Source organism: Notamacropus eugenii, chromosome 7 (assembly GCF_028372415.1).
Source record: "Notamacropus eugenii isolate mMacEug1 chromosome 7, mMacEug1.pri_v2, whole genome shotgun sequence".
Lineage (NCBI taxonomy): Eukaryota > Metazoa > Chordata > Mammalia > Diprotodontia > Macropodidae > Notamacropus > Notamacropus eugenii.
Window position 1 is genome coordinate 82,391,567 of NC_092878.1, and position 26,820 is coordinate 82,418,386.

At 36.0% G+C, this 26,820-nt stretch overlaps 1 protein-coding gene across 26 annotated transcripts in view; it reads right to left on the reverse strand.

Moving 5' to 3' along the window:
* NEK1 (NIMA related kinase 1) overlaps positions 1-26,820 on the reverse strand; it is a 162,556-nt gene that overhangs the window by 15,219 nt on the left and 120,517 nt on the right. For all 26 annotated transcript variants that reach the window (XM_072623342.1, XM_072623352.1, XM_072623353.1 and 23 more), the window contains 8 exons: positions 19,559-19,594; positions 18,860-18,971; positions 17,375-17,469; positions 16,484-16,725; positions 11,495-11,646; positions 6,361-6,587; positions 4,997-5,130; positions 4,368-4,500 (listed from right to left, as the gene is read on the reverse strand). In XM_072623342.1, the coding sequence (XP_072479443.1) occupies positions 4,368-4,500; positions 4,997-5,130; positions 6,361-6,587; positions 11,495-11,646; positions 16,484-16,725; positions 17,375-17,469; positions 18,860-18,971; positions 19,559-19,594 (1,131 nt within the window). The remainder of the gene's footprint in view (positions 1-4,367; positions 4,501-4,996; positions 5,131-6,360; positions 6,588-11,494; positions 11,647-16,483; positions 16,726-17,374; positions 17,470-18,859; positions 18,972-19,558; positions 19,595-26,820) is intronic.

The following is a 26,820-nucleotide window of genomic DNA, read 5'->3' on the forward strand; positions in this document are numbered from 1 at the left end:
AAAATCAATTAATTTTTAGTTTTCAACATTCACTTCCATAAGATGTTGAGTTCTACATTTTCTTCTCCTCCCTTCCCTGACCTCTCCCCAAGACAGCATGCAATCTGATAGACTCTAAATATACATTCATATTAAACATATTTTCACATTATTCATTTTGTAAAGATGATTAGAACCAATGGGAGGAACCATGAGGAAGAAGAAACAAACCAAAATAGAGAGCAAACAGAATGTTTTGATCTGCATTCAGATTCCACGGTTCTTTTTCTGGGTGTGCATGGCATCTTCCATCATCACTCCTCTGGAGGTGTCTCAGATCCTTGCATTGCTGAGAAGAGTTAAGTCTATCAAAGTTGGTCATTACACCTTGTGGCTATTACCATGTACAGCATTTTCCTGGTTCGGCTCAATTCACTCAGCATCAGTTCATCTAAGTATTTCCTGATTTTTCTGAAGTCTGCCTGCTCATCATTTCTTATGAACCAATAGAATTCTATTATATTCATATGCCACAACTTGTTCAGCCATTCCCCAGTTGATGGGCATCCCCTCAATTTCCAATTCTTGGCCACCATAAAAAGAGCTGCTATAAAAATTTTTGTACATGTGGACCCCTTCCCATTTTTATGATCTCTTTGGGGTACAGACCTAGAAGCAATATTGCTGGGTCAAAGAGTATGCACAGTTTTATAGCCCTTTGGCATACTTCAAATTGTTTTCTAGAATGGTGGTATCAGTTCACAACTCCACCAACAATGTATTAGTGTTCCAATTTTCCCACATCTTCTCCAAGATTTATCATGTTAGCCAATCTGATAGGTGTGACATGGTACCTCAGAGTTGCTTCCTTCATCAATAGTGATTTAGAACATTTTTTCATATGACTCTGAATAGCTTTAATTTTTTCATCTGAAAACTGCCTGTTCCTATCCTTTGCCATTTATCACCTAGGGAATGACTTGTATTCTTATAAATTTAACTCAGTTCTTTATATATTTTAGAAATTAGGCCTTTATCAGAGACGCTGGCTGTAAAAATTGTTTCCCAGCTTTCTTCTTCTCTTCTAACCTTGGCTGTACTGGTGTTGCTTGCGCAAAACCTTTTCAATTTAATGTAATCAAAATTATCCATTTTGCATTTCATAATGTTCTCTATTTCTTGTTTGGTCATAAATTCTTCCCTTCACCATAGATCTGACAGGTAAACTATTTGTTGCTTTCCTAATCTGTTTATAGTATCAGCCTTTATATCTAAATCATGTACCCATTCTGACTTCATCTTGGTATAGGATATGAGATGGCCTAGTTTCTGCCTTACTATTTTCCAGTTTTTGTTAAATAGTGAGTTCTTATCCCAGAAGCTGAAGTTTTTTGGTTTATCAAACAGTAGATTACTACAGTCATTGAGTATTATGTCTTGTATACCTAACCTATTCCACTGATCCACCACTTTATTTCTTAGCTGGTACCAAGTAGTTTTGCTGACTGCTGCTTTATAATACAGTTTTAGACCTAGTACGGCTAGGTCACCTTCTCTTGCATTTCTTTTCATTAATTCCCTGGATATTTTGAACTTTTTGTTCTTCCAGATGAATTTAGTTATGATTTTTCTAGCTCTACAAAATCATTTTTGGTAGTTTGGTATGGCACTGAATAAGTAAATTAATTTAGGTAGAGTTTAGCAACCAAAGGGAGGAAAGGTATTAGACAATAGCTAGGAGGGATAGATGAATTAAGAGATTTGTTTTTTTGTTTTCTTTTTAAAGGACAGGGAGACATGGGTATGTTTGTAGTCATCAGGGAAGTAACTAGCAGATAGGGTGAAATTGAAGATTATTAGTGAGAATGAGGGTGACAAAAGGGGCAATCTACTGGAGAAGATGGGATTGAATGAGATCAAAGGTGAAGGTAGAAGGTTTTGTCTTGGGTAAGGAAAAGGGTCACCTCCTCAGGTGAGTCAGGGGTGAAGGAAAAGATGGTGGTAGAAGACATCTGAATAATGTGAAAGAGTAAAGAAGAAAAAAATAGAGAGCTCTCAATCAATAATTTAAAATTTTTTGGGTGAAATATGAGGCAAGGTCTTACAGTTGAAAGGATGGGGGAAGGAATGATATAGGAGAATTGAGGAAATCATAAACCAACATCAATAAACACATCTGAGTAAAAAAATTTAAAAAATACATATATGAAACTATAAACTTATTATGTACAGATTAGAAAAATCTTTTAAAAACATATATATTCATAATACATGACAAGTGATCATACTTATTTCTGTATCTCCTAAATGTTTTGTTTCACTTCTCTGCATTTTATTGCTCTTATAGTAATCAGGATACTAAATGTTTTGTATCTATGAAATGTTTCATATATACACACACACACACACACACACACATACACATATATATATATACATTACACACACACATATACATATATAAATGCTAACCTATTTTCTCTGCTCTGTCATCTTAGACTACAATAATATCTCATTACATTCATACACCAGAATTTATTCACTCCCAATCTGTGGATAAAGGCTGTTTTCATTTTTTGCTAATACAAATAAGGTAGCTGAGAATGCCAATGGGGGAATAGCCTCCCTGAAGGAAGCTGCAGAGGCACACAGGTGCAAATTATGCTCTACTGAAGAAGCATTGTTATATACCTTCAGTACTGGTGTTAAAAGTGTGGTGGGAGAAATTAGCTTGATGGTATAGTTAAGAAAGGTAAGAGAATGGAGAAGACCCAATGTAAGAGTGATACATTTGTTATACCTGTAAGAGAGAGATAATAGTGTTAATGGGTCACCTGGGCATATGTCAGGAGCTAGAAGCTGCCTGAGTCTATGAGTGGGCCATGGGGTAAGAGGAATAAATACATATATAAGAAATACAGAGGAGCTGTGAAGAGAGATAGTGGTGATGAGAAAGGTTAGTCAGATTCTACACTGAAGGCCAAGTTTCTGAGCTCCCTGTAGATTCCATCCTGGAACCTAAATAAGAGGGGTAGTTTACAGTGCTGGGTGTACATGAGCACATGCGTGAGGTCTTTTTGTCTTGCTTAGTGTCACTACTGTAACTGCTTGCTTTGCAGTCCTAGGAGTGCTATTAGTAGGTTTAAAGGTACAAATGGTCCTGTAGCTCGTGAGGTATAATGCCAAACTGCTCTCCTAAATGACTGACCTAACAGTCAGTTACTCTAGCAGCACAACAGTATACCTGTTTTTCCACAGTTTCATTACTGTACTGTATAATTTTTCATGTGAGTCTTGGGTTTTTTTCAGGGACTACCCATTCATATCTTTTTACAACTTTTTAAAATCAGAGAATAGATCTTATTCTTGTTAATTCCTTATAGATTTTGAACGTCAAATCTTTTAACAGAAAAATTTATAGCAAAGATTTCCCCCATGTGTTTATTTCCTTTAAATTCTGAATATATTGTTTGTTCAATAAAAGTCCTTTATTTTCATGTAATCAAATATATTTTCTTCTTAATAATTTCCTCTATGTTGAAAAGCTAAGAATTTCCATGTTTTTAACCATACTTTGTCAAATTATTCATTTTATCAGAAAGGAATGCAATCTTATTTGACTAGAAGTAATCCTAATAAGACCATAATATTCCTCCTAAGTATCGTTCCCATATCTTAAATCACTTAAGTAAAAATATGCATTAATTTCCCTATTTGAGATGGCACAGTCACTTTGGGATTGTCAATCTGTCCCATTCCCCATTCTCTTTCTACAAGTTTTGTTTATACATTTGTTATATAGAAATCACTATTTTTTTCATCCCTCTTCTTTCTTCTTCTCCCAACCCCCAATCTATGTCATTTGGCTGTTATTCCAAAACAAAACAAAAACACTACTTTTGTTTTATTAATTCGTAATTGTTTTCTTTGTATCAGACCTCTTGATTCTTCATATCTATTTTTTTTTCTCAAATCAATGTTCTTATAAGTTTCTGGTATTTTCAGCTCTAACCAAATCTTACTAAGCAGAAAAGGTTTCAAAAGTAAAGCCCTGGTGACAGGTTGTTTTCTGAGAACAAGCTCAGTGAAATTCATAGACATTTCTCCAGGTGTCCAAAGAGTGATGCATTTTTCAGCCACAGGAACTCGTGAATATTATCTTTCAAAGTACAGAAAAATTGTGACATGCATCAGTGAAAGGAATACTCACACTGAGGAAATCACAATTTCAAAATCAAAAACAAATCAAATTAATTTAAATAATATTACATCTAGTCAAAGATATTCAAACTTTTGTATTTAATTTTGGAATCTAAATTGCCTTTCCAATTAAATACATTAAAAGCAGGCATTCAATATTTAATAATAATTTTTGAAACAATTTTTACCTTCCTGATAGGCTCCATCTGCCATGACTAGATGAAGGATCTTAGGATAGAGGTGCTTATGTTCATTTCCCAGAATATTCTGAACTATTGTTGAACAAATCTCAATTTTCTCATCTTCATCTTCATGTATTGCCTATATGAAATGACAATTCCAAAATTTTAATGAACACTATTTAAGTGTAATAGGTAACATTTAATTACCTTTTTCTAATTTTAATATACCATTTTCTAATCTGATTAATTTGATTAATACTATGGATATTTTCAGTACTTATTAATACAATGACTATAAAGATACTTCATTTGTATACAGAATACATTCCAAAAACAAATATAAATTTTTTTCATTTTTAAAATTTTATTTCCCCTTCACTGACATGTAAAAATGACTTTTAACATTTTTTGTGAAAGTTCTGAGTTCCAAATTCTGTCCCCTCCGCCTGTCCCTTCCCATCTCTCAGAGAGCAATCTGTTATAGGTGACACATGTACAATTACATAAAACATTTCTATATTATGTCTATATTCAGATGCCATCAACTCTTTCTCTGAAGGCTATCAGATAGCATTTTTCATCACAAGTCATTTGGGATTGTCAGCAAGTATAAATTTAATTCGCATTCTACCAACCTTTATTTTATCATAAACTTCGATGAATTTATCAAAGCCTATTTCCTGCTCCAGATCAAGTCTCAGTTCCTCTAAGTGGTTAAAGACACTATCACATTCCCCACATTCACTGGCAATATCACCATCACTGTAATCTAACAAGGGGAAAATAAGGCAATTACTTAATGATCAAAAGAACAAAAATTAGATATAAAATGATATGTATCATAACAGTCAAAAAATGAGTTTAATTCTTCCACAAATAATAAACAATGGCACATGCTACTTTCACTACCAAAAATTGTAGTCATTGCTAATTTAATACCATTAACAATAACGTGCCATGGTAGAGTGGCAAATGCATTGGATTTGGAGTAAGAAGATTTGGGTTCAAATCCCACCTTTGCTGTTCATCATCAGGATGACCTTGGCAAGTCTATTAAATGAGGTGCTTTAACTTTCTGAGGGAACAGGCATTTTCTAGTGTTTCCTCTGGTTCTAAATTTACTTTAGGAAGGTTTTTTTAAAAAAACTGAAAGGTGTTAGATCAATTAGATTAAAATGCTGACATACATAAAGATGTTGACTAAATTAATAAAAACTAAAAATGTACAGTATTATGCCTATCCAAGTTAGCAACTCTAAATATCTAAGAAATTTAATTGTTAGCATCTTACTTTACTAGGCAGAAAAAAAATGAGCATTCAAGTGAAAAAGTAATATGAAAGAAAAGCCAAATATAAATAAAATTTTCATATTATTAAAATTTCAGGAAAGTAGTAGGGAAAATACTATATGGATTCAACATTTTTCTTTTACTCAAAGTACACTGAAGAAAGTTTGAAAACATTAGCAAAAGACAAGATGCTATTTAAAAAGGCAAAACTAAAAACTTATTAATGCATATAGTCAATGGCTGAATAGTTACTAGAAACAGACTAATGCATCCTTCAAGTAAATTGAGAAAGGCATAAAGACAAATCTCCAAAAAAAATTTAATCTTTAAGAAATTAAATTGATAGCGCAAGTATTAATCGTCTTAATAACAAAAATGGTGAACAGGAATCAAATTATTTTAAAAGTGGTTCACAGCATTGACTTCTACCAGTGAAGAGCTAGAAAACACCACCTAGAGAGGGAAGCCAAGCAATGGCTGGGAGCAAGCTTGATTAGTTTCAGATAATTGTCCAATAAAAGGATGCCCCCATACTTTAGGAAGAAAAAAGAGAGTATGACTTTTCTTTTCCCTCTTAAAACTTTCCTAGTGCTCCACTTATTTTAGATCTGGAAAAATGCCTTTCTCTTAAAATATACTTTACTTAAAAATCATTTGTTCTGAGTTGATACTTCAAAAGAGACTAACAATCACACTGTTTTATTTTCACCTGAATGCCACTCTTCATTAAGAGCACTTTCACTGCTTATGTTGTCATCCTCATCAGCAAGTTCTGTGCCATTTGCTATAGGTCCCTCATTGACGGACTTTATGTCAGTTTCTTCTTCACTAGATTCTTCATTAGGTGGTTCACTATATTCTTCACTAGGTTCTCGAAGCAACCTTTCCATAGAGGCCTGAAGCTCCTGTAAATCTGGGTCTGCCTCCCCAAATATTCTGAAATTTAAGAACCAGAACATCATAATCACATTTCTTTACATTCCATGATATGTTTTAAATCCATATTACTTGTTGGCAGAGAGCTTAGATGGTAATATAGTGTACGATAAAGTTCATATAAAATATATAATACTGTCAAATGTTTAAAAGATTTAAAATTCAAAACAAATGCAAAATATAATTCTAGGTATTATAATAATATAAATGGGTCCCTTTAAAATGAATTTTAGTTGCTTAATTAAATCACATTACTATAAATACTAGTTTAACAATTACTTAAGTTTTGAAATATCTATCCACAATATTTTAGCAGACTAAATATAAAAGCAGCTTTGCCTTCTCATTTGCCCTAATTTGTAATATGGCAATATTTTAGAAGATTTAGCAAATTCAGTAAAGAAATGATTACCTGGAATATTTAGGGAATGAAAGTGATTTGAAAGAAATACTACAGGGAAATTTTTCCATATGAAGATAGTAAAAGTTTTCAAAATACGTCATCATTTTTACAAATTATCTTTCATAAACAAAGAAAACTTAAATGTGAAGTTTTGTTACCAACTAGTAGGTATAAAGGAATAAAAGGTTTTTGTGTTTTTTTTTTTAAAAATCTGGCTATTGTTCACTCAGATAAAAAGTTTTCTATAAGGATTTTAAAACTAAATTTTAACATAAACTAAAAGTAAGGAATTAATAACCCTAAGAATTTTTTATAGATCTGCAATATCAATAATACCATAACTATTTTGTAAAACAGAGTAAAATACCATTAGCTAATATTTTATAAATATGAACATTCCAGGGGGCGGACCCAAGATGGTGGAGTAGAAAGACATAGATATGGAGGCTTTCCGCACACAGCACATAAAAAACCTGTAGAGAGGGCCTCTCAACAAACTGTGGAACAGCAGAAGTGGAGAACAACAGAATGGAGGAGATTTCCAGTCCAGGGTGACCTGAGAGGCCCACAGGAAACATATATTGCACCAGACGTGGAGAGGAGCCCAGTCCAGCCTGGGCGGCTCAGTGTGGCTCCTGAACAGCCCTTGGGGGCAGAATCTCCAGTTGTGGAATCTCCAGTCCCAGCAGCAGCAGGTTCACAGATCCCTCAACCCACAGGCGCCAAAGGTCAGTGACAGGATTCTTTCAGCTGGCCAGGAAGGGAGAAGGGCCTTCCCATAGCTCCAGCAGCACGCAGCGGCCACAGAGGCCACATAGCAGCCTGTACAGCCGCCCACATCCATTGTTGGAGCGTAAAAACCCCTGGGGGCACTGAAGAGCTGAGTCTTACCTCAGCCCTGAGTAGAGGCCCTGAGGGAGCTGGTCTTTGTCTCACACTGAATGGTGGCCCTGCCCACACAGCTTAACTGAAAATCAGCCCCCAGTGCTGACTTGGCAGAACTGGAGGCCAGGTGGCTTGGAGAGGAAACTCTGCTAAGATTCCAGGCACAAAAATTCCTCTCTGCACCCAGACCAGTACATGCTTGATTGTATCACCTTGGAGGAACTGAGATCTGACAGATTCCCAGAGCATACCCTACTCTTGACAAAGGACCCAAAAGTCAAGTAACTGGTTGGGAAAAATGCCCAAAAAAGGGAAAAAAAATAAGACCATAGAAGGTTACTTTCTTGGTGAACAGATATCTTCTCCCATCCTTTCAGATGAGGAAGAACAATACTTACCATCAGGGAAAGACACAAAAGTCAAGGCTTCTGTATCCCAAACATCCAAAATAAATATTCAGTGGGCTCAGGCCATGGAAGAGCTCAAAAAGGATTTTGAAAATCAAATAAGGGAGGTGGAGGAAAAATTGGGAAGAGAAATGAGAGAGATGCAAGAAAAGCATGAAAAGTGGGTCAACACCTTGCTAAAGGAGACCCAAAAAAATGCTGAAGAAAATAACACCTTCAAAAATAGGCTAACTCAATTGGCAAAAGAGGTTCAAAAAGCCAATGAGGAGAAGAATGCTTTAAAAAGAAGAATTAGCCAAATGGAAAAGGAGGTCCAAAAGCTCACTGAAGAAAATAGTTCTTTCAAAATTAGAATGGAAGAGATGGAGGCTAATGACTTTATGAGAAACCAAGAAATCACAAAACCAAACCAAAAGAATGAAAAAATGGAAGATAATGTGAAATATCTCATGGGAAAAACAACTGACCTGGAAAATAGATCCAGGAGAGACAATTTAAAAATTATGGGACTACCTGAAAGCCTTGATCAAAAAAAGAGCCTAGACATCATCTTTCATGAAATTATCAGGGAAAACTGCCCTGATATTCCAGAACCAAGGGGCAAAATAAATATTGAAAGAATCCACCATTCCCTTCCTGAAAGAGATCCAAAAAGAGAAACTCCTAGGAACATTGTGGCCAAATTCCAGAGTTCCCAGGTCAAGGAGAAAATATTGCAAGCAGCTAGAAAGAGACAATTCAAGTATTGTGGAAATACAATCAGGATAACACAAGATCTAGCAGCTTCTACATTAAGGGATCGAAGGGCGTGGAATAGGATATTCCAGAAATCAAAGGAACTAGGACTAAAACCAAGAATCACTACCCAGCAAAACTGAGTATACTACTTCAGGGAAAATGGTCTTTCAATGAAACAGAGGACTTTCAAGCATTCTGGATGAAAAGATCAGAGCTGAAAAGAAAATGTGACCTTAAAACACAAGAATCAAGAGAAGCATGAAAGGTGAACAGCAAAGAGAAATCATAAGGGACTTACTAAAGTTGAACTATTTACATTCCTACATGGAAAGACAATAGTTGTAACTCTTGAAACTTTTTTCAGTATCTGGGTAGTGGGTGGGATTACACACACACACACACACACACACACACACACACACACACACACACACAGAGCACAGGGTGAATTGAGTAGGATGGGATTATATCTTTAAATAATGAAATTAAGCAGTGAGAGAGAAATATATTGGGAGGAGAAAGGGAGAAATGGAATGGGGCAAATTATCTCTCATAAAAGAGGCAAGTAAAAGACTTTTCAGTGGAGGGAAAAAGGAGGGAGGTGAGAGAAAAACATGAAGCTTACTCTCATCACATTCGATTAAAGGAAGGAATAAAATGCACACTCATTTTGGTATGAAAACCTATCTTACAATACAGGATACTGGGGGAGAAAGTGGATAAGCAGGGTGGGGGGGGATAATGGAAAGGAGGGCAGTGGGAGGAGGGAGCACTCTTGGGGAGGGATAGGATCAAAAGAGAGAATGGAAGCAACGGGGGGCAGGATAGGATGGAGGGAAATATAGTTAGTCTTACACAACATGACTATTATGGAAGTCATTTGCAAAACTACACAGATATGACCTATATTGAATTGCTTGTCTTCCCAAAGGGAATAGGTGAGGAGGGAGGGATGAAGAGAAGTTGGAACTCAAAAGTTTTAGGAACAACTGTTGAGTATTGTTTTTGCAACTAGGAAATAAGAAATACAGGTAATGGGGTATAGAAATTTATCTTGCCCTACAAAACAAAAGAGAAGATGGGGATAAGGGAAGGGAGGGACGTTAGAAGGGAGGACAAATTGGTGATAGGGGTAATTAGAATGCTCAGTGTTTAGGGGTGGGGGGAGGGAAATGGGGAGAAAATTTGGAACCCATAAATTTAAATAAAAAAAATAAATGAACATTCCAAAACTGAACATTCCCAATATATACTATTGAAATAGTAAGTGGACCATCATTTAAGTGTTAATCTCCAAAAAATGTAAAGATAAACTTTTCCAATGATCTTAAGCTAAGAATGTAACTAGAAGAAAAACAAAGACATCTCTGAAACTTCCCACAGTTCAAAAGTAGAAAGCACTGCAAGGCTTCAATGAAAATGAGAAGTATTTTAAAAATATGAGAAAAAAGTCTGAAAACAATGAGGCAAGTGAAATGAAATTAGAATTACAGAGTCTGAAGGGACATATGTGGTTACCTACTTCAATGTGTATCTAATTAAGCATCCCCTCCAGATAACATGAGTGACAAGCAGTCATCCATCTCTTGCTAGTCCATTCCACTGAAAGATATCTTTAATTAGAAAGTTTTTCCTTATGTCAAGATGGATTTTGTGCCTCTGCAGAACTTCATCGCATGGCTGCTTGTTTTGCTCTGCAGGGCAAACCATCTAATCTACTCCAACAAGCACTTGTTTTTAAGTGATTATTAAGAACAAAAAGACCCTGAGATACAAAAACAAAATGAAAGACTGTCTCTGCCTTCATGAAGTTTCTATTTTACTGGAAGAAATTTAATTCCTTTTCTCTGCAAAAGCCCTTTAAATACTTTTAAGTTATTATGCTCTGTGTTCCTGTAGTCCTTTCTTCTGCAGGCTAATCACCTCAAGTTGCTTCCATAGCTCCTTCTGACATAAAGTTGAGGAAATCCCCCCTTTCAATCACCATCCTCTGGAAGTGTTCCACTAGAAGGGCCAGGAATGCATATTGATGCAAAAATTCTGTTATAGTTATACCATTTTTATTTTCTTTGCTTTATGCATAAGAGAAAAATATGCTATATTACTTGATGTAGCTTGGTCCTTTGAAGCCTTCCTAAATTCCAGTCTTTCCAGTGTTAACAAAACACGGCATCTTAAAATAACATTGCATTACACATGCGGTCTGACCAGAGTGGAACAGAGAAACCTACACCACTTTCCTTGTCTTGGATACTATTATATATTATTAGTATTCCTGGTTGCTATATGATAGTGCTGGTCTATATAAAGCTTACAGACCATTAAAGACGGAGGTAAGATAAAAGAAAATAAATCTGAAATTGACTTCAGAACACTGATTTATCAGAATAAATCTAGAGACTAAACTAATTTTTCCCTCAGATCAATGAAGTCATTATATAATGTAAGATATTCAGTAACAGCTTTATGCTTACATCTCTTCACAATCAGAAGGTGTATCTTTAATGGGCTCATCTTCATTGTCCTCTATTTCAAGATTGTCTTGACATACATCTACCACAGTGGGAACATCGATCAATGTTCTGAACAGTTTAGAGAGATCTGGAAGTGAGCATGTTCTTAACATCTAAAAAATAAAAAAGATTTTTATTAGCAAGAATAGAGAAATAAAAAATGGAAAGAAAGGCTACTGTATATATATGTGTGTGCACACACACTCTCTCTCTCATCAATTCTTAGCGGTTCAGCTTCAAATTCCAACAGTTTTATGAAAATAACACACCTTACTTAAGTTGTATTTACTTTTTAAAAACATCAGTCATTCTCCAATCACTCCTCACATATTCCCCCCATTAGAACTTAACCTCCTTGTAAACAACAAAATATAGTCAAGCAGAACAAATAAATATGCTGGCCATGTCATTCCATATCTATTGTCCATTACCAGTCCGCCAAGAAGCTGGAGGCTCATGCAAATATTACTTCACTGAACAACAAGAATTTTCAGGTTCTTACTGGCTTATTATTTCATCGCATGTTCTAATCAAGTAGTCCCCTTCTCTACCTCAAGCTCCCCCTGCACCTTATTATACTAAAATATTCAAGTGGGTCATAGGCTACATACTAAAAGATCCAGGGTTATCCTTACAGTGGGCAATATGCAAAATATGACTGGAGAATCATAAATACAACAGGCTTTCCTGAGTGTCTGCAAAAAGGCAGAAAAGAAAAAAGACCAGACATAAGGTTCAGTAATTGATATTTCTTCAATTAGAGCTTGGTCTTTTCATTAACCCAAAGAACTTAAGCAATGATATGAAACCCTTAGTCAAAAAGTTTGCTCTTAGGTAAGATCCTAGAACTAAATTATAAAATTTTATGTCTTTGCTAAATTGCTTCTTTCCAACTTAGGTTCACTTATTCTAGTTTGTTGTTTGTAAATATGATTCCTATAAAAAATTCCAGAACAAGAAAAGTAAAGTTGTGAGTATATAAAGATAAAGAATTTTATACAGTACAAAGCAATATCTCCAGAAACAGACTGGGGAAAATATTTTCATTAAATGTATCTGATAAAAAGCTCATGTTCAGAATATTTTAGGAATTAATATAATTATTTAAGAAAATACTCCACAATGGAAAAAATGGTTCTAGGGTATTAAGAGAGAATTTTTAAAAGAAGAAATATAAACAGTTAATAACTGCTTGAGAACATGTTAAAAATCTCTAATTATAAGAAAAATGCAAAGAAAAACAATTTTACAATATTTTCTTATTCTCACCAAACTGGCAAAATAGCTAACAATGGTAAAATCAAATATTGGTGGCACTAGAGACAAGTATAAACTTTTTAGAGAGCACTCTAGAAATGTATAATAAGAATCATAAAAAAGTCATAAAAAATATATCTAACATTATTATAAAGATATTAAAGAAAAAGGAGATATTGGTATAAAAATTTTCACTGCTATTTTATCTGTAATAACAAAAAACTAGAAATAACTATTATTTCCAATTATTGAGAGAGAGCTGAATAAATTATAATATATTAATGCAACAGGATTAGTATTCTGTATAAAATGACAATTACAAAAACTACAAAGAAATAATGTAACTTTTTAAAACAAAATGATGCAAATCAAAATGGCTGAGGAATAAAATCCCACATACTTACCACAACCATATTTTAAAAAGACAAACCACCCAATAACTGCAACACTTTATAAAGGTACAAGTAAGTTAAAAGGGATACAGAACAAATAAACTATTACTATTATTATTTCAATATGTATTTTATTACTTCAAAATGTAGACAGTTCAAATTCTAAGGTTCATTTAAATGTTTTTTTAAAGTACTACAAAGGCCATATTTTTAAAATATTTTAAGAAACCTCCTCAAAACAATCCATGAAACTCTAGTGAGTTTCATTTTTAGCCATTTTTGTCTAGATTAATTCTCCTTAAACCTTTATTATTACTATTTTTCTACCTTTATCGGCACTACTTTTCTCTACATGCATATTTAATTCGCATCTCTAAAAATATGAAGACTAAAACTGAAGGCTCTCAAAAAAAAGGCTTAACCAGTTCTGAGAAAACTGTTAGATCCCAATTTAAACACATTTTTTTCTAATCAGTAATATGTGCATATTAACAAACAACAAGTAAAACTGCACACAGACCCTGTCTTAACTTACTACTGGGGTTTGGATGTCTTTGCCTCCAAATTGTAACATCTAGGGATTAAGACTCTTAAGAAGAATTCTCTTATTCTGATGGAGAGTGGATATTCCCAGGTTTTTTTTTTTGATTACTGACTGGACTCCTACCCTACTGACCATTATCATTATTACCATTATCAAAATAAACTGACTTTTAAAAGTTGACAAAATACTTTACCTACATTATTTTATTTGAGTCTCACAACCCTGGGAGGATACAACAAGTATTCTTATCCCTATTTTACAGACCAGGTTTTTTTTAACTAGAAGGCTCATTTACTACTGTGTATGTAACCCCACTACCTCATATCTTTTACTTATCTGGAGAATAAAGTCATTAATCTGGTTCTTCACAATTTTACTCAAACTTATCCTAACAGTGACTACTCACTTTCATATACTGTCCAACAAATTCAGAGTATTCTCCATTCTTTGAACATGCTACGTTTTTTCAACTACATTTATATTGCTTTTTTCCAAACGGCAATGCCTGACTCCATCCATATCTGTCTCTTGAAAATCTACGCATTCTTTAAGGAACAATCTAAAAGCCAGGTCTACTATGAAAGGTTCCTTAGATCTACTCTTATTCCTTATCCCCAAACTAATCATTTCTTCCTCCAAACTCCCACAGCACTTTGCACCTCTTTGTATGAAGTCAATGATTTGGATAAAATAATAGAAGTATTCTTATTCATTTGTAGATGACACAAAGTTGTAAGAATCATACGTTTGGGGTAGGAAGCAGGGGGGCTATGGTGTGGCATCAAGAGGAATATTAAATTAAACTGAAGTCCCAGACCAAAATGGAAATTTATGGAGTACAAAGAAAGACCATAAGTTTGGTGCTAAATTCAGCGAGGAAGCTGAAAGATTACCCATAAAGTGGGCAGATAATGATAATAAGTACATGGAGAGAATAATATAAATGGATTTGTGTGTGTTTGTCCTTCATTGCCGAAGAAGACCATGCCATCAGAGAAATGATGACATGACTTGCACTTGACTTTGTTTTGAGAGAGGGAGGGCTGTGCAGGTCACCAGCCTCACTTCTCCTCCAGAACCATCTGAATCCAGTGACCAGATATTCATCAGGATGACTAGAGATGACCCAGGATCAGGCAGTTGGGGTTAAGTGACTTGCCCAAGGTCACACAGCTAGTGAGTGTCAAGTGTCTGAGGTGAGATTTGAACTCACGTCCTCCTGACTCCTGCAGTGGTGCTCTATCCACTGCACCACTTAGCTGCCCATAAATGGATTTATACCAACTTTAAAAAGAAGCAAGGCTATTGACAGATATAGTTAGAAAAAGGGTTTGGAAGTGGCAGAGGGAAACAAAGAGTATGTCAACTTTTCCAACTAGCCCCCAAAGAAGATCGTTGCAAGGAATGTGGTTTACTCAGGGGACACCCATGTTAAGTTAAAGTGTGAATAGGTAGGGGGCTTTACTGAGACTGCTGTTGAGGTTCCAAAAGGGATAGTGAAAAGGTCTGCAAGAACTGTAAACTAGTATGAAGTGTATCTGGAAAGGAGCAGGGTTAAGGTTTTAGGAGAACTCAGCAGATGTATTTTTCTAGTGATGTTTCTTGTCTTTTCTTATAGTTAGTTGGCACTCTTTATAGCTGTCAGTGAATCTGCTGTAGATATCTCCCACTATTGATTCAAATTTATTGTGAGTTAGAAGCTAAAGATAGTGAGACTAAATAACCAGAATTGTTAAATAAGTGATCTTTTATACCTAAAAGCCAGAGAAAATTCTCTGGCCTGGAAGTGGTTTATATTCTTCTAAAAAATAAAATGCAACTGTTGTCTGACAGCTGTTTTTCATAATGCTCAAAGACCTTTGCCTATAGAAGCCTGAAGTTGTGTTCTAGTAATTGAGAGTACTGAAAGTCTGATTACTAAATAAATGGGGAAGTATTATGTTTAACAATTTCTGTAAAAATGTGCAAAGACATAATGTAACTGATATAGGTAATGAAAATCAAAATAATTCTCTTGTGACAAGCAATCAGCAGGCATTTACTAAGTGCTATATGCTGAGAATTGTCAAGGATATATACCTGTAAGTATGGAAAATGTTATCAGAAAGTTGCTCTTAAGGTATTATTATTATTATTAGTAGTAGTAGTAGTAACAGTATTTATACAGCGCTTTGAAGTTTGCAAAGTGCTATAGATATATTATCTCATCCCCTTAATAACCCTGTGAGGTAGGTGCTCTTATGATCACTATTTAACAGATGAGGAAACTGAGGCAGACAGAGCTTAAGTGACTTGCTCATTTTTAAGTAAGTTTTTAAGTATCTAAAGTCACATTTGAACTCATTTCTTACTAAGTCAAATCCTCTACAGAACTTTGACATTTGTTTGTTTTACTTAGTTTGTTATATCATATACATGTAAGCTTAGTCTTATATAGAGGTAGAAGAGGGTAAGTGGCAACAAAGGAAAAGGTGATGTAAGGGAAAGGCCCTAAACAAATGTGAGTCTTTAAAGAAATGTGAACCCAATAGGAAAGAATTTTGAAAATTAAAATCAATAGGAAAATGGTGTCTTGTTTCGGGTTCCCAATGGGTTTATGTAAAGAGGTAATCGTTCTTAGTATTTTGGGCAGAGGAGGACAATCATGTGTTTTATTTAAAGGATTTAAAAAAGAGGTTTTCAAGGAAGCATCTATTAACAAAAATACAACAATAATAATAATATTGCAGTATTTTATAATTTAACTTGCATACTTGCCTTTGGATTATTTGCATCAAACAGACCAGTAGAAAGTCCAATTAGCAATGAATTCTTGCCTTTACTTTTTGCTGGTGAATCTGAACGGGCACGAAAAGACTGTTGTTGTGTATGATGACTCGATGGCATGAAGGTAGTTTTTTTCAAGGCTTCAAAAGGATCGACTTTGTGAAAAAATGGTTCAGGCTGCAAAGACTTCTTTAGATTAGGTTCAGATTGCACAGAATCTTCTATACCAGGTTCTATAGCATAAAGGAAATATCAGGGTATAAGGTCATGTAATACCCTGAAATCTTTGGGCTGGAAGGGATTTCTGAAGCAATCCAGCTTAACTCCTACTCAAATCATATATCCTACTATTACTATCCTTAGTGATCAATAAACAGATAAGTTCAAATAACCTTTTAAAATGATGTTAAATATGAACAATATTGGCAAATATGGACATAGTCACATTAAGTGACTATGAAAAGAAAAAAGATTTTATTTTCTAATTAATACTGAGAGGCAACATGCAAACAAATATATACAAAACAAGCTATGTTCAGGTTAAATAGAAAATAATTAATAGAGGGAAGGCACTGGATTTAAGAGAGGTTGGAAAAAGCTCCCAGTAAGTGAGATTTCTGTTGGGACTTAAAGGAAGTCAGGGAGGTCAGTCGTTGGAGCAACGAGGGAGAGTGTTTCTAGACATGGGGGACAGCTACAGAAAATGCCTGGAGCCTAGAGATGGAATGTTTTGCTGGTGGAATAGCCAGGAGTAACATACACCAGTAGTTATTTAATAAGCGCTGGTTTCATTGTGACTAATGTGGCAATACTCAGTCTTGTACAACACCCAAAGTAAAACAGTTTAGAGCCAACAACTCTTTAAAAACAGAATAAGCTGACCTATCTGAACTTTATTAGGTGATTCCACTTCACTAAGATTTCTTCTTTCAGAAGCTGCTTCAAAATCATTTTGTTTCATTGCTTTATTCTCCAAGCTGTCAACACATACAGAAAAAGTTATGAAGCATAAGAGTTATACTGTAAAACATGCAGTAACTGCAGCAAGCAATGTGTTTTCTTAGCATGAAATGAATTTTGGCCTGGCCTAGAGTTATGGAAACTACTGTCCCAGAGAGTCTACCTTTAGGGGAGTAGAATAGAGGACTAGAAAGCTAGTAGCTGAATGTAGCGCCAATGCGATATTCACAGTGCCTACGGCAGCAATGAAATGCTAGTGCAATTCTGAATTGTGAAATACAACAGACTCTCCACATTGAAGACAGAAACAAAACATTTATTTAGACACCAGAAAGCCAAATCCATCATAATAACAACAATCTATATGCAATAACAACGCAGAGGGTAACACCATCCCTAAGCTTTCCCTATTAGGCTTCCCAGACACCAGCTCCCTTAAACAAAATCACAAACAAGCTTTCCCACTCATGCTAGCCAGCTACCTGTTTTCTCTTTTCTCTCAGTTCTGACTGCTTTCTGACTAACTTCCTCTCAGCTCTGCTCTAGCTCTGCCTCTTCCTGTTCCATCTTTCCTGCTCCAACCCTTTCTGTTCCAAGTGACACAAACTCATGTAACTTAGGCTTTCACGTGACTCAAGCAGGTCACATGGGCCTATTAATGGATGGGAAAGATCTTCCCATTGTGCAAAAATACACTAATTTCATTAAAAATATACTCACAATACACTGGGTCAAGTACATTCAGAGATTCAGTGAAATGGGCTTGCTGGTTTCCATAAAAATAAAAGATTACTGAGATCTAGAAACCTAAATAATCTGCTGGAAAATATTTATCACTGCAGCCAACAAAATATGAGAAAGTTCATATCATGTGGACCTGTGCTCTCATCCCAATGCGGAATAATAGATTCCAATGGAACAGAATGGTGATACTTGTTATTGCCATCTTGTGATGACTTTTCTGAGGACCAGTCCATCTTCCACAGAGTGGGAGTGTACCTAATGTCCTTTCTCACTTTTATCTCCTACCACACTTCAGTTGTGTCTATATGCCCCATGCTTTACAAGAAATTGTCCCACATTTATCGTGGAGGCTTCAAGGATATGGTTAGATTAGATAAAAGTTCAGTGGCCAGCTTTTTGCCTTTAATTAGGGAGAGTTAGGGTATAGAGAGTTGGTAAGGAGGTATTAGAACTGACTTAAATGATCTGTCTGGTAAAGATACTAAACAGTATAGAAGATTGTCAGGGAACAATACACTATGACTCTGCAAGGAGGTCACACGAACGGACTCCATTAAATCATAATTTGAAGTTCTATAAAAGAATTAGAATATAAGTATATACAGCCCTAAAGATGACCTTTTGAAATAAAATGCAAAAACTACTAGGCACCAAGTAACATACTCTGTCTCCTCTGAGCCTCTAAGCCACACCTCGTTAATAGAGCAAGGCAAGTCAATATTTTTGTTAGCTTTATTCGATCCTTCCAAGATTTCTGCTTCCAAATCATCAGGTTCTAAAAAAAATGAAAATATTACAAGAAATGTATATGAACAAAGTATCAGAATAAAATACCAGTAAGCCTGGAGAAAACAACATGAACTTTGTTGTAACCCATCAATACTTTTGTTCCAGTTAGTATATTAATTTTCTAGGGAAGGGAAAAGACTGTATAAACAATCCATACCAAAGTTAGCTAATTTTCTGACATAACTAAATTTCTTTCGCAATTATCACTATATGAGATAGAAGCATAATTTTTTTACTTTATTTTTCTTGCTATTTTCTGCAACATGGAAGTATGTTTTACATGATTTATGATGGGTACTAGATAGCTTGGGGAAACTAGGTAGCTCAGTGGATAGAGTGCTAGATCTGGAATCAGGAGCACCTGAGTTCAAATATGGCCTCAGACACTTAATAGCTGTGTAATCCTGGGCAAGTCACTTCACCCTGCTTGCCTCAGTTTCCTCATCTGTAAAAAGATCTGGAGAAAGAAATGGCAAACTATCCCAGTATCTTTTCTAGGAAAACCCCCAAAGGGGTCCCAAAGAGTTGGACATGACTAAAAGTGACTAAACAACACAAAATTGTATTGCTTACCTTCTGAATGAAGGGCTGGATGAAGAGAATTGGGAACTGAAAACAAAATAAAAAATAAATAAATGAAGGAATAAATTACTTTTCAGCACTTAAAACAACAACAAAAGAGATTACCACTGCACAAAGAGAAAAAATTTAAAAGGATTAATTATTCTATTTCTTCTTTTCATTATTTTATTACATAACATTATCTTTTTCCCTTCAGGAAAAATAAGTCTTGGAAAAATAAAACTGATTTTTGAGAAGGCATAGAAAACTTTCCACAGAAACACATTAAAAGATTAATGTCGTCATACTTCTCATTTGTCAAACTGATTTTTAGACAATTTGGATTGTTACTAATTTACAGAAAGGTTCAATAGTTCAAGTGAATGCTAGTGTCCACAAGTAGTTTTAAGAAACCAAGGGGGAAATCTCATCCATTATGGACAGCAGGGTAAACTGAACAGTGATCTACATTGAATTTATCATGCTTGTTCTTGCTATTTGTGTTTCAGAGGTAGGCTAGTTGTCTTCCTAGAAGAGAAGGTGACAGGACTAGAGGGAAGCCTCCAGGTTATTAGGGAAGATGAAGGGTTTCTAAAGAAATGAAGAATGGCTTATGTGGCCAGAGAGGGTGCTGAGGTAGAGCAGAGATAGGCCTTGTGTTAGGATTAAAGAGAAGTGATGGTTGCTACATAGAGGAGAAAAAGGAAGGAAAAGGATACCTGTATAATTAAAGTTTTAAAAAGAGATTGAAAGCTCTTAAAAAAGAGAGAGCTGCTCTGAGGAGGCAGAGGATGTTTGTTGACTCAACAGTGGCAGAGCAGAGCCACAGGAGCTCTCAGATCTGATCATCCAGTAAGATGCAGAGGGAGAAGAGAAGAGCACTGGGAATTGGTGATTCTCTGCTCAGTAGTAACCCAGCTGCTCTTCAGCAACCTCTGACACTGATCATTCTCCCCTACTTGACATCCTCTTCTTTCTGGGTTTTTGGGACACTTCTCTCTCCTGGTTTTCCTCCTGCCTATTGGACTGCTTCTTCGCCTCTTCTTGAGTTCTCTCCCACATCACATCTTCTAAACAGCACTCAGGGTTCTTTCCTCTTCACTTCTCTCTCATATGACTTCACTTGGTGATCTCATTAGCTCCTATGAATTTAGTTAGTATCCCTAAGCTGATAATTTTCAAATCTGCCTGTCCTGCCTGAACCTCTCTAATGAGTTCCAATCTCACATCTCCATTACTTTTCAGACACCTCAAACTGGATGTCCAGTAGACATCTTAAATTCAATATATCAACAGAATTCATTATCTTTCCCCTAAACCCTCTCCTACTCCAACTTTCCGTATAACTGTGGAGTGTCACACCATCTTCCTAGTCTCTCAGGTTCACAACCTAGGAGTTATCCTTGACTTCTCACTATCTCTTACCTCCTACGTCCAATCTGTTGCCAGTATCTGTCGATCTCACCTTTGCAGTATGTTTTTAACATGGCCCCTTCTCTCCTCTGACACTGCCAACTCTGTAATGCAGGCCCTCATCACCTCACACTTGGATTACTGCAAGAGCCTGCTAGAGAATCTGCCGGCTTCGATGTTCTCCCAACTCCAATCCATCTGGCATTCAGTCATTAAAGTAATTTTACTGAAGTGCAGTTCTCATTATGTCACCCATCCTACTCAGTAACTTCAGGGGCTTTCAAATTACTTCCAGGATCAAGTGCAAAATGCTCAGTTTGACAACTCCCATCTCTTGCTCCAGTTTTCTTACACCTTTGGCTCTGGGCATTCATTCCAGCTGTCCCCTATACCTGGAATACTCCTTTTCCTCATCCCTGACTTCCATTAAGTTCCACTGAAAATCTAATTTTCTGTAGGAAGCCTTTCCCAACCCCTCTTAATTCTTATGCCTTTCTTCTGTTTATTTCCTATTTATCTTGTATATAGTTTGCGTATATTTATTTGTTTGTGGAGCTTGCAATCATTAGACTGTGAGCTCCTGAAGGCAAGGACTATCTTTCACCTCTTTTTGCATCCTGAGTGCTTAGCACAGTGCCTGGTATAGAGTATATATTTAGCTGACTGATTGATCAGATAACAAAAGAGAAATCTGTTTTATTTCTTGGACATTTAACCAAGACATACAAGATCCTCTTAAGACTTAGCAAAACAGATGGCAACTATCCATTTATGTTGCTTCACTTGGGCACAAATGACACTTCTAAAAGGGAATCTACAAAGTACTGTCAAAGATTATAAAGTCTTATATAGACATATATATGTGTGTGTGTATATGGATATACTAAGCAAGTGGTACATATACTGGACTGAGACTTGGATTTCTAGATCACAGTTTACCATGTAAGATTGAAAAAGATTTTTGGCCAGAGGGACAATATGCCAGATAAAAGGAGTAAGACTGTATTTGTCAGATGTTTCAAAAATTTAATTTAAAAAAGGTCTTTAAATGAAAAAGGATGAAGGAGGGAGAAGACTGCTTATGTACATCTCCCAAGTTAAATACTACAGAGATTAGGCACAAAGAAAGAAAAAAAGCAACTGGAATACTTGTAAATTCATAGTGGACAAAATCCAAGAAAGGAGCCAGTAGTAAAACCCATAAGACTCAAATGTTTAGGTGACAAACAAGAAAAATTAGTAGACCTACTGAAGGGAGCCAAATGTGACCTCATTTATATCACTGAGATTTGGTGGGATGAAACATATGACTAGATTATGGCTCTAATGGGTATACTTTATTCAAAAGAAAGAGAAACATAAAATGGGAAGAAGGTAGGAGCTTTACATATTAAGAAAACACATTCATATGAGGAAGTTAAACACCAGAGAGGGGAAGCATGATAGAGATCATTTAGGGAAAAGCCAAAGGAGGGAGGAATAGAAAAGATTTTGTCACATAGTATTTTGTAGACTACCTGGACAGGAAAGGAAAACAGAAAAGGAGTTTGTGAAACACATTACACTGGACGTAGAGCCATGACGCAGAACTGAAAGTAGATTTTGATACTTCAATTATCCAGATATGTTAAAGATCTCTCTTTGTCAAAAGCAGAAGAACTGATAACTTGTTTATTTGTAGCAATAATTTTATATACTTCAAAAGGCAAAAGAACCCTCAAGGGAAATTCTGTCATCTCTCTGATTCTTATTAACAGAAAGGAACCTGAGAGAAAACAATGTGAACTTCGTGATAATTCTCCATTCTGAAGGATGTGACAAAGAAAGACCAGAAAACACCTGGGCAAAATCTGACATGCACTTGAAATCTGATGAAAGCAGATGATAAAAAAAAAATTCAAAGGAAAGATGGATAAAACCACAGAATAAAATGCTATATGGGAAATTAGCCCAAGAAAGATGGAAAACACTTCAAGAGTGAAATTTGTAAGACACAAAGGGAATCAATTCCAACAAATGAAAAACGGTATTTTTCTTTCTTTATTTATTTTAAGTTTTCAACATTCATTTCCACAAAATTTTGAGTTCCAAATTTTTTCCCCATCTCTCCCCTCCCCCTACCCCAAAACACCTTGCATTCTGATTGTCCCTTCCACCAATGTGTCCTCCCTTCTAACACCCCTCCCTTCCCTTATCCCCATCTTCTCTCTTGTCCTGTAGGGCAAGATAAAGTTTTGTACCCCATTACCTGCATTTCTCATTTCCCAGTTGCACACAAAAACAATTCTCAACAGACAGATCTTTTCCGTCAGCATTCCAGGTCACCCTGGGCTGGAAATCTCCTCCACTCCATTGTTCTGTGGCTTCTGCTGCTCTAGAATTTGTTGAGAGTCTTTCTTTACAGATATTTTATGGGCTATGGGGGAAGAGCTAGAGTATGTTCATCTTTCTATTCTGCCATCTTGGCTCCGCCCTCAAAATGGAATTTTTCTGAAGAGATGAATATGAATGCATGTGGAATTCACCAACTTAGGTTAAAAAAAAGATATGTAGAGAAGTTAGAAGCAAAGGCAAGTAACAGGAAAAATATAAAAGCATGCATTCATGAGTAGAGTTAAGAATGCTAAAAGCTCGGAATGACAGGGAACCTTGGGACAACACGGTGTTTTATTTATATTTGTTTGAACTATATTGGGAGAGTAGAATTTTTGTGAGTAAAGTGGATAGAATTATGATAGGTGATAACAGAGAGAAAGCAGAGATATCTAATTCTAATATTGTTTGTTTTCTCTGCAAAAGAAAATGATACTTCCACTAAAAATGACAGAATAAAAATGGCTAACGAGAAGTTGACACCTAAGAAAAATGAGAGAATAAATCATGTCACCTGATCCAAATGACTTATAAAAGAACTGGTTGATATAATTGCTGAGCCACTGCCAGAGATATCTGAATGATCATGGGAAATAGGAGAGGTACAACATGACTGGAGAAGGGCATATGTCTTGACTCTCCAAAAAGGAAAGAGAATACATCAGCAAACTTGAGGTCAGTGAGCTTGACTGTCCAGCATGGCTTCACCAAGAACAGGTCATGTCAGACCAAATTCCTTCCTTTTTTGGACAGGATTAAACCAGTGGATATACTGTATACTTTATCTACTGTACAATTTATCTAGATTTTATCAAAGGCTTGATGGATTAGCTATTATTATTCTTGTGAAAAAAACAGAGATATGAATTAAACACACTGGAATTACCTGAGGCCCCTGTGGCCTCTCCTGACTAGATGTCTCCCTGCAGAACCTCTATTTAAAGAGGGGGCTCAGGTTAGTCATGTTTCATTATTCTCTAGAATTCAAGCAGAATTTCCTCCATTATAGCCCCCTACTCTCACTTTCCAGCTTCCTTTTATGTGTTGCCTTCTCTATAAGCTTCTCAAGAGCATGGACTGTTTCTGTTTTTTGTTTTTGTTTTTTTACTTCAGAGTTTGTAAATACTGAGCCAAGTGTTTGTCACATAGTAAATGCTCAGTAAATGATGGATGATCAACAGATAGACAAGAATACAATCAGGTGGATTCAGAATTGACTGGATGGCTGGACTAAAGTAGTTGTTAATGGTTCACTATCACTGAGGGAAGAGATCCAATACAGGATCTCAGAGATTTGCCCTTGATTTTGTGATGTTCAACATTTTTCTCAAATACGTGGATGAACAGAGATGATTTTCTCATAAAATTTTCAGATGACAAGGCTGGTAGCTTCTTAGTGGTAGCTAACATAGTAAATAATAGGATCAGTATCCAGAAGGATCTTGATATTCTAACTCTGACAAGATGAAATCTAGTAAATTTAAGTAGACTGTTTTACATCTGTGTACAAAAAAAAAATCAACTTTGTAAGTACAGGATTAGGAAGACATAGAGAGAGAGAAACTGTTCTAAAAAAGAAATGAGAGTTCGAGTGGACTACAAACACAACATGTAATAATGTAGCAGCCAGAAAAGCTAATGCAATCTTGGACTTCCTTAAGGAATACACTTCCAGAAACAATGAGATGACAGTTTTACTGTATTCTGTCCTTGTTAGACCTCATTTGGAGCACTTTGTCCAATTTTGAGTGTCATGGTTTAAGAAGAATAAGAAGCTAATAAGCTGGAAAGTATCTAGAAAAATGCAACATAGATGGTGAAGAACCTTGAGTCCATGTCATATAAGGATTGAATAAACTGGATGAGTTTAGCCTGGAGAAAGCTTAGAATCAGGGGTGGGAGTGGGGAAGAAGAGAAATATGACAGCTGTTTTGAAATATTTAAAGGGGTATGACAGATAGAAGGGACTAGACTCATTCCATTTGGCCCCTTTTAAGACGCAAATTTCAGCTTCAAATCAAGAAAAATATCCTAAAATTAGAATGGTCCATAATTGGGAAGGGCTACTCCTTCTACTGTCCCCTGAAGATCTTCAAACTGACTGAATGACCACTTGTTGGACACATTAACATGAGGATTTCTTTAGTGAATGAGTTATATTAGACAGCTATTGAGGTTCCTTTCAACTCTCAAATTTTATAATTCTGTGAAGAGAGAAAAAGAAGAGATACATATTCTGGGGCAGAGCCAAGATGGTGGAGTAGAAGCGGGGACCTACCTGAGTTCTTCCCCCAAACCCCTCAAAAACCATGTAAAAAATGACTTTAAACAGTTCTAAAGCAGCAGAAGCCCCACAATGACAGACTGAGGTAGATCAAAATATACAAACAGAAGAAAACAACAAAGTCAAAGCTCCTACATGTACCAAAGCCTCCAAGAAAGATACGAATTGGTCTCAGATCATGGAAGAGCTCAAAAAGGATTCTGAAAATCAAGTAAGAGAAATGGAAGAAAAATTGGGAAGAGAAATGAGAGTGAGGCAAGAAATCATGAAAAATGAGTCAACAGTTTGCTAAAGGAGACCCCAAAAAACACTGAAGAAAAGAACACCTTTAAAATTAGACTAACCGGGGGTGGAGCCAAGATGGTAGAGTAGAAAGACGCATGTACTCTAGCGCTTCCCCCACAGCCCATAAAATACCTGTAAAGAAAGACTCTCAACAAATTCCAGAGCATCAGAAGCCAAAGAACAACGGAGTGGAGGAGATTTCCAGCCCAGGGTGACCTGGAAGGCTGACAGGAAAGGTCTGTTGCACAGGACGCAGAGCAGAGCCTAGACCAGCCTTGGCGAGAGGGCGCTGGGAGGAGCAGGACCTGAGCAGACCCCAGGGGGCAGAATCCCCAGCAGCAGCAGTGGAGGTTTGAAGATCCCTTAAGCCACAGGTGCCAAAGGTCAGTGAGAGGGCTTTTTCAACCAGAGCAAGAAGGGTGCCGGATCTTCCCTTAGTCCTGGCCCCATTAAGGGATTGAAGGGCTTGGAATATGATATTACAGAAGTCAAAGGAACTAGGATTAAAACCAAGAATTACCTACCCAGCAAAACTGAGTATAATACTTCAGGGGAAAAAACGGTCATTCAATGAAATAGAGGACTTTCAAGCATTCTTGATGAAAAGACCAGAGTTGAAAAAAAAAATCTGACTTTCAAACACAAAAATCAAGAGAAGCATGAAAAGGTAAACAGGAAAGAGAAATCACAAGGGACTTACTAAAGTTGAACTGTTTACATTCCTACATGGAAAGATAATGTTTGTAACTCTTGAAACTTTTCTCAGTATCTGGGTAGTTGGAGGGATTACACACACACACACACACACACACACACACACACACACACACACACACACACACACACAGCGCACAGGGTGAGTTGAGTAGGAAGGGATCATTATAACACATCTATTTCTGTATGTAGTCCTATAATGTCA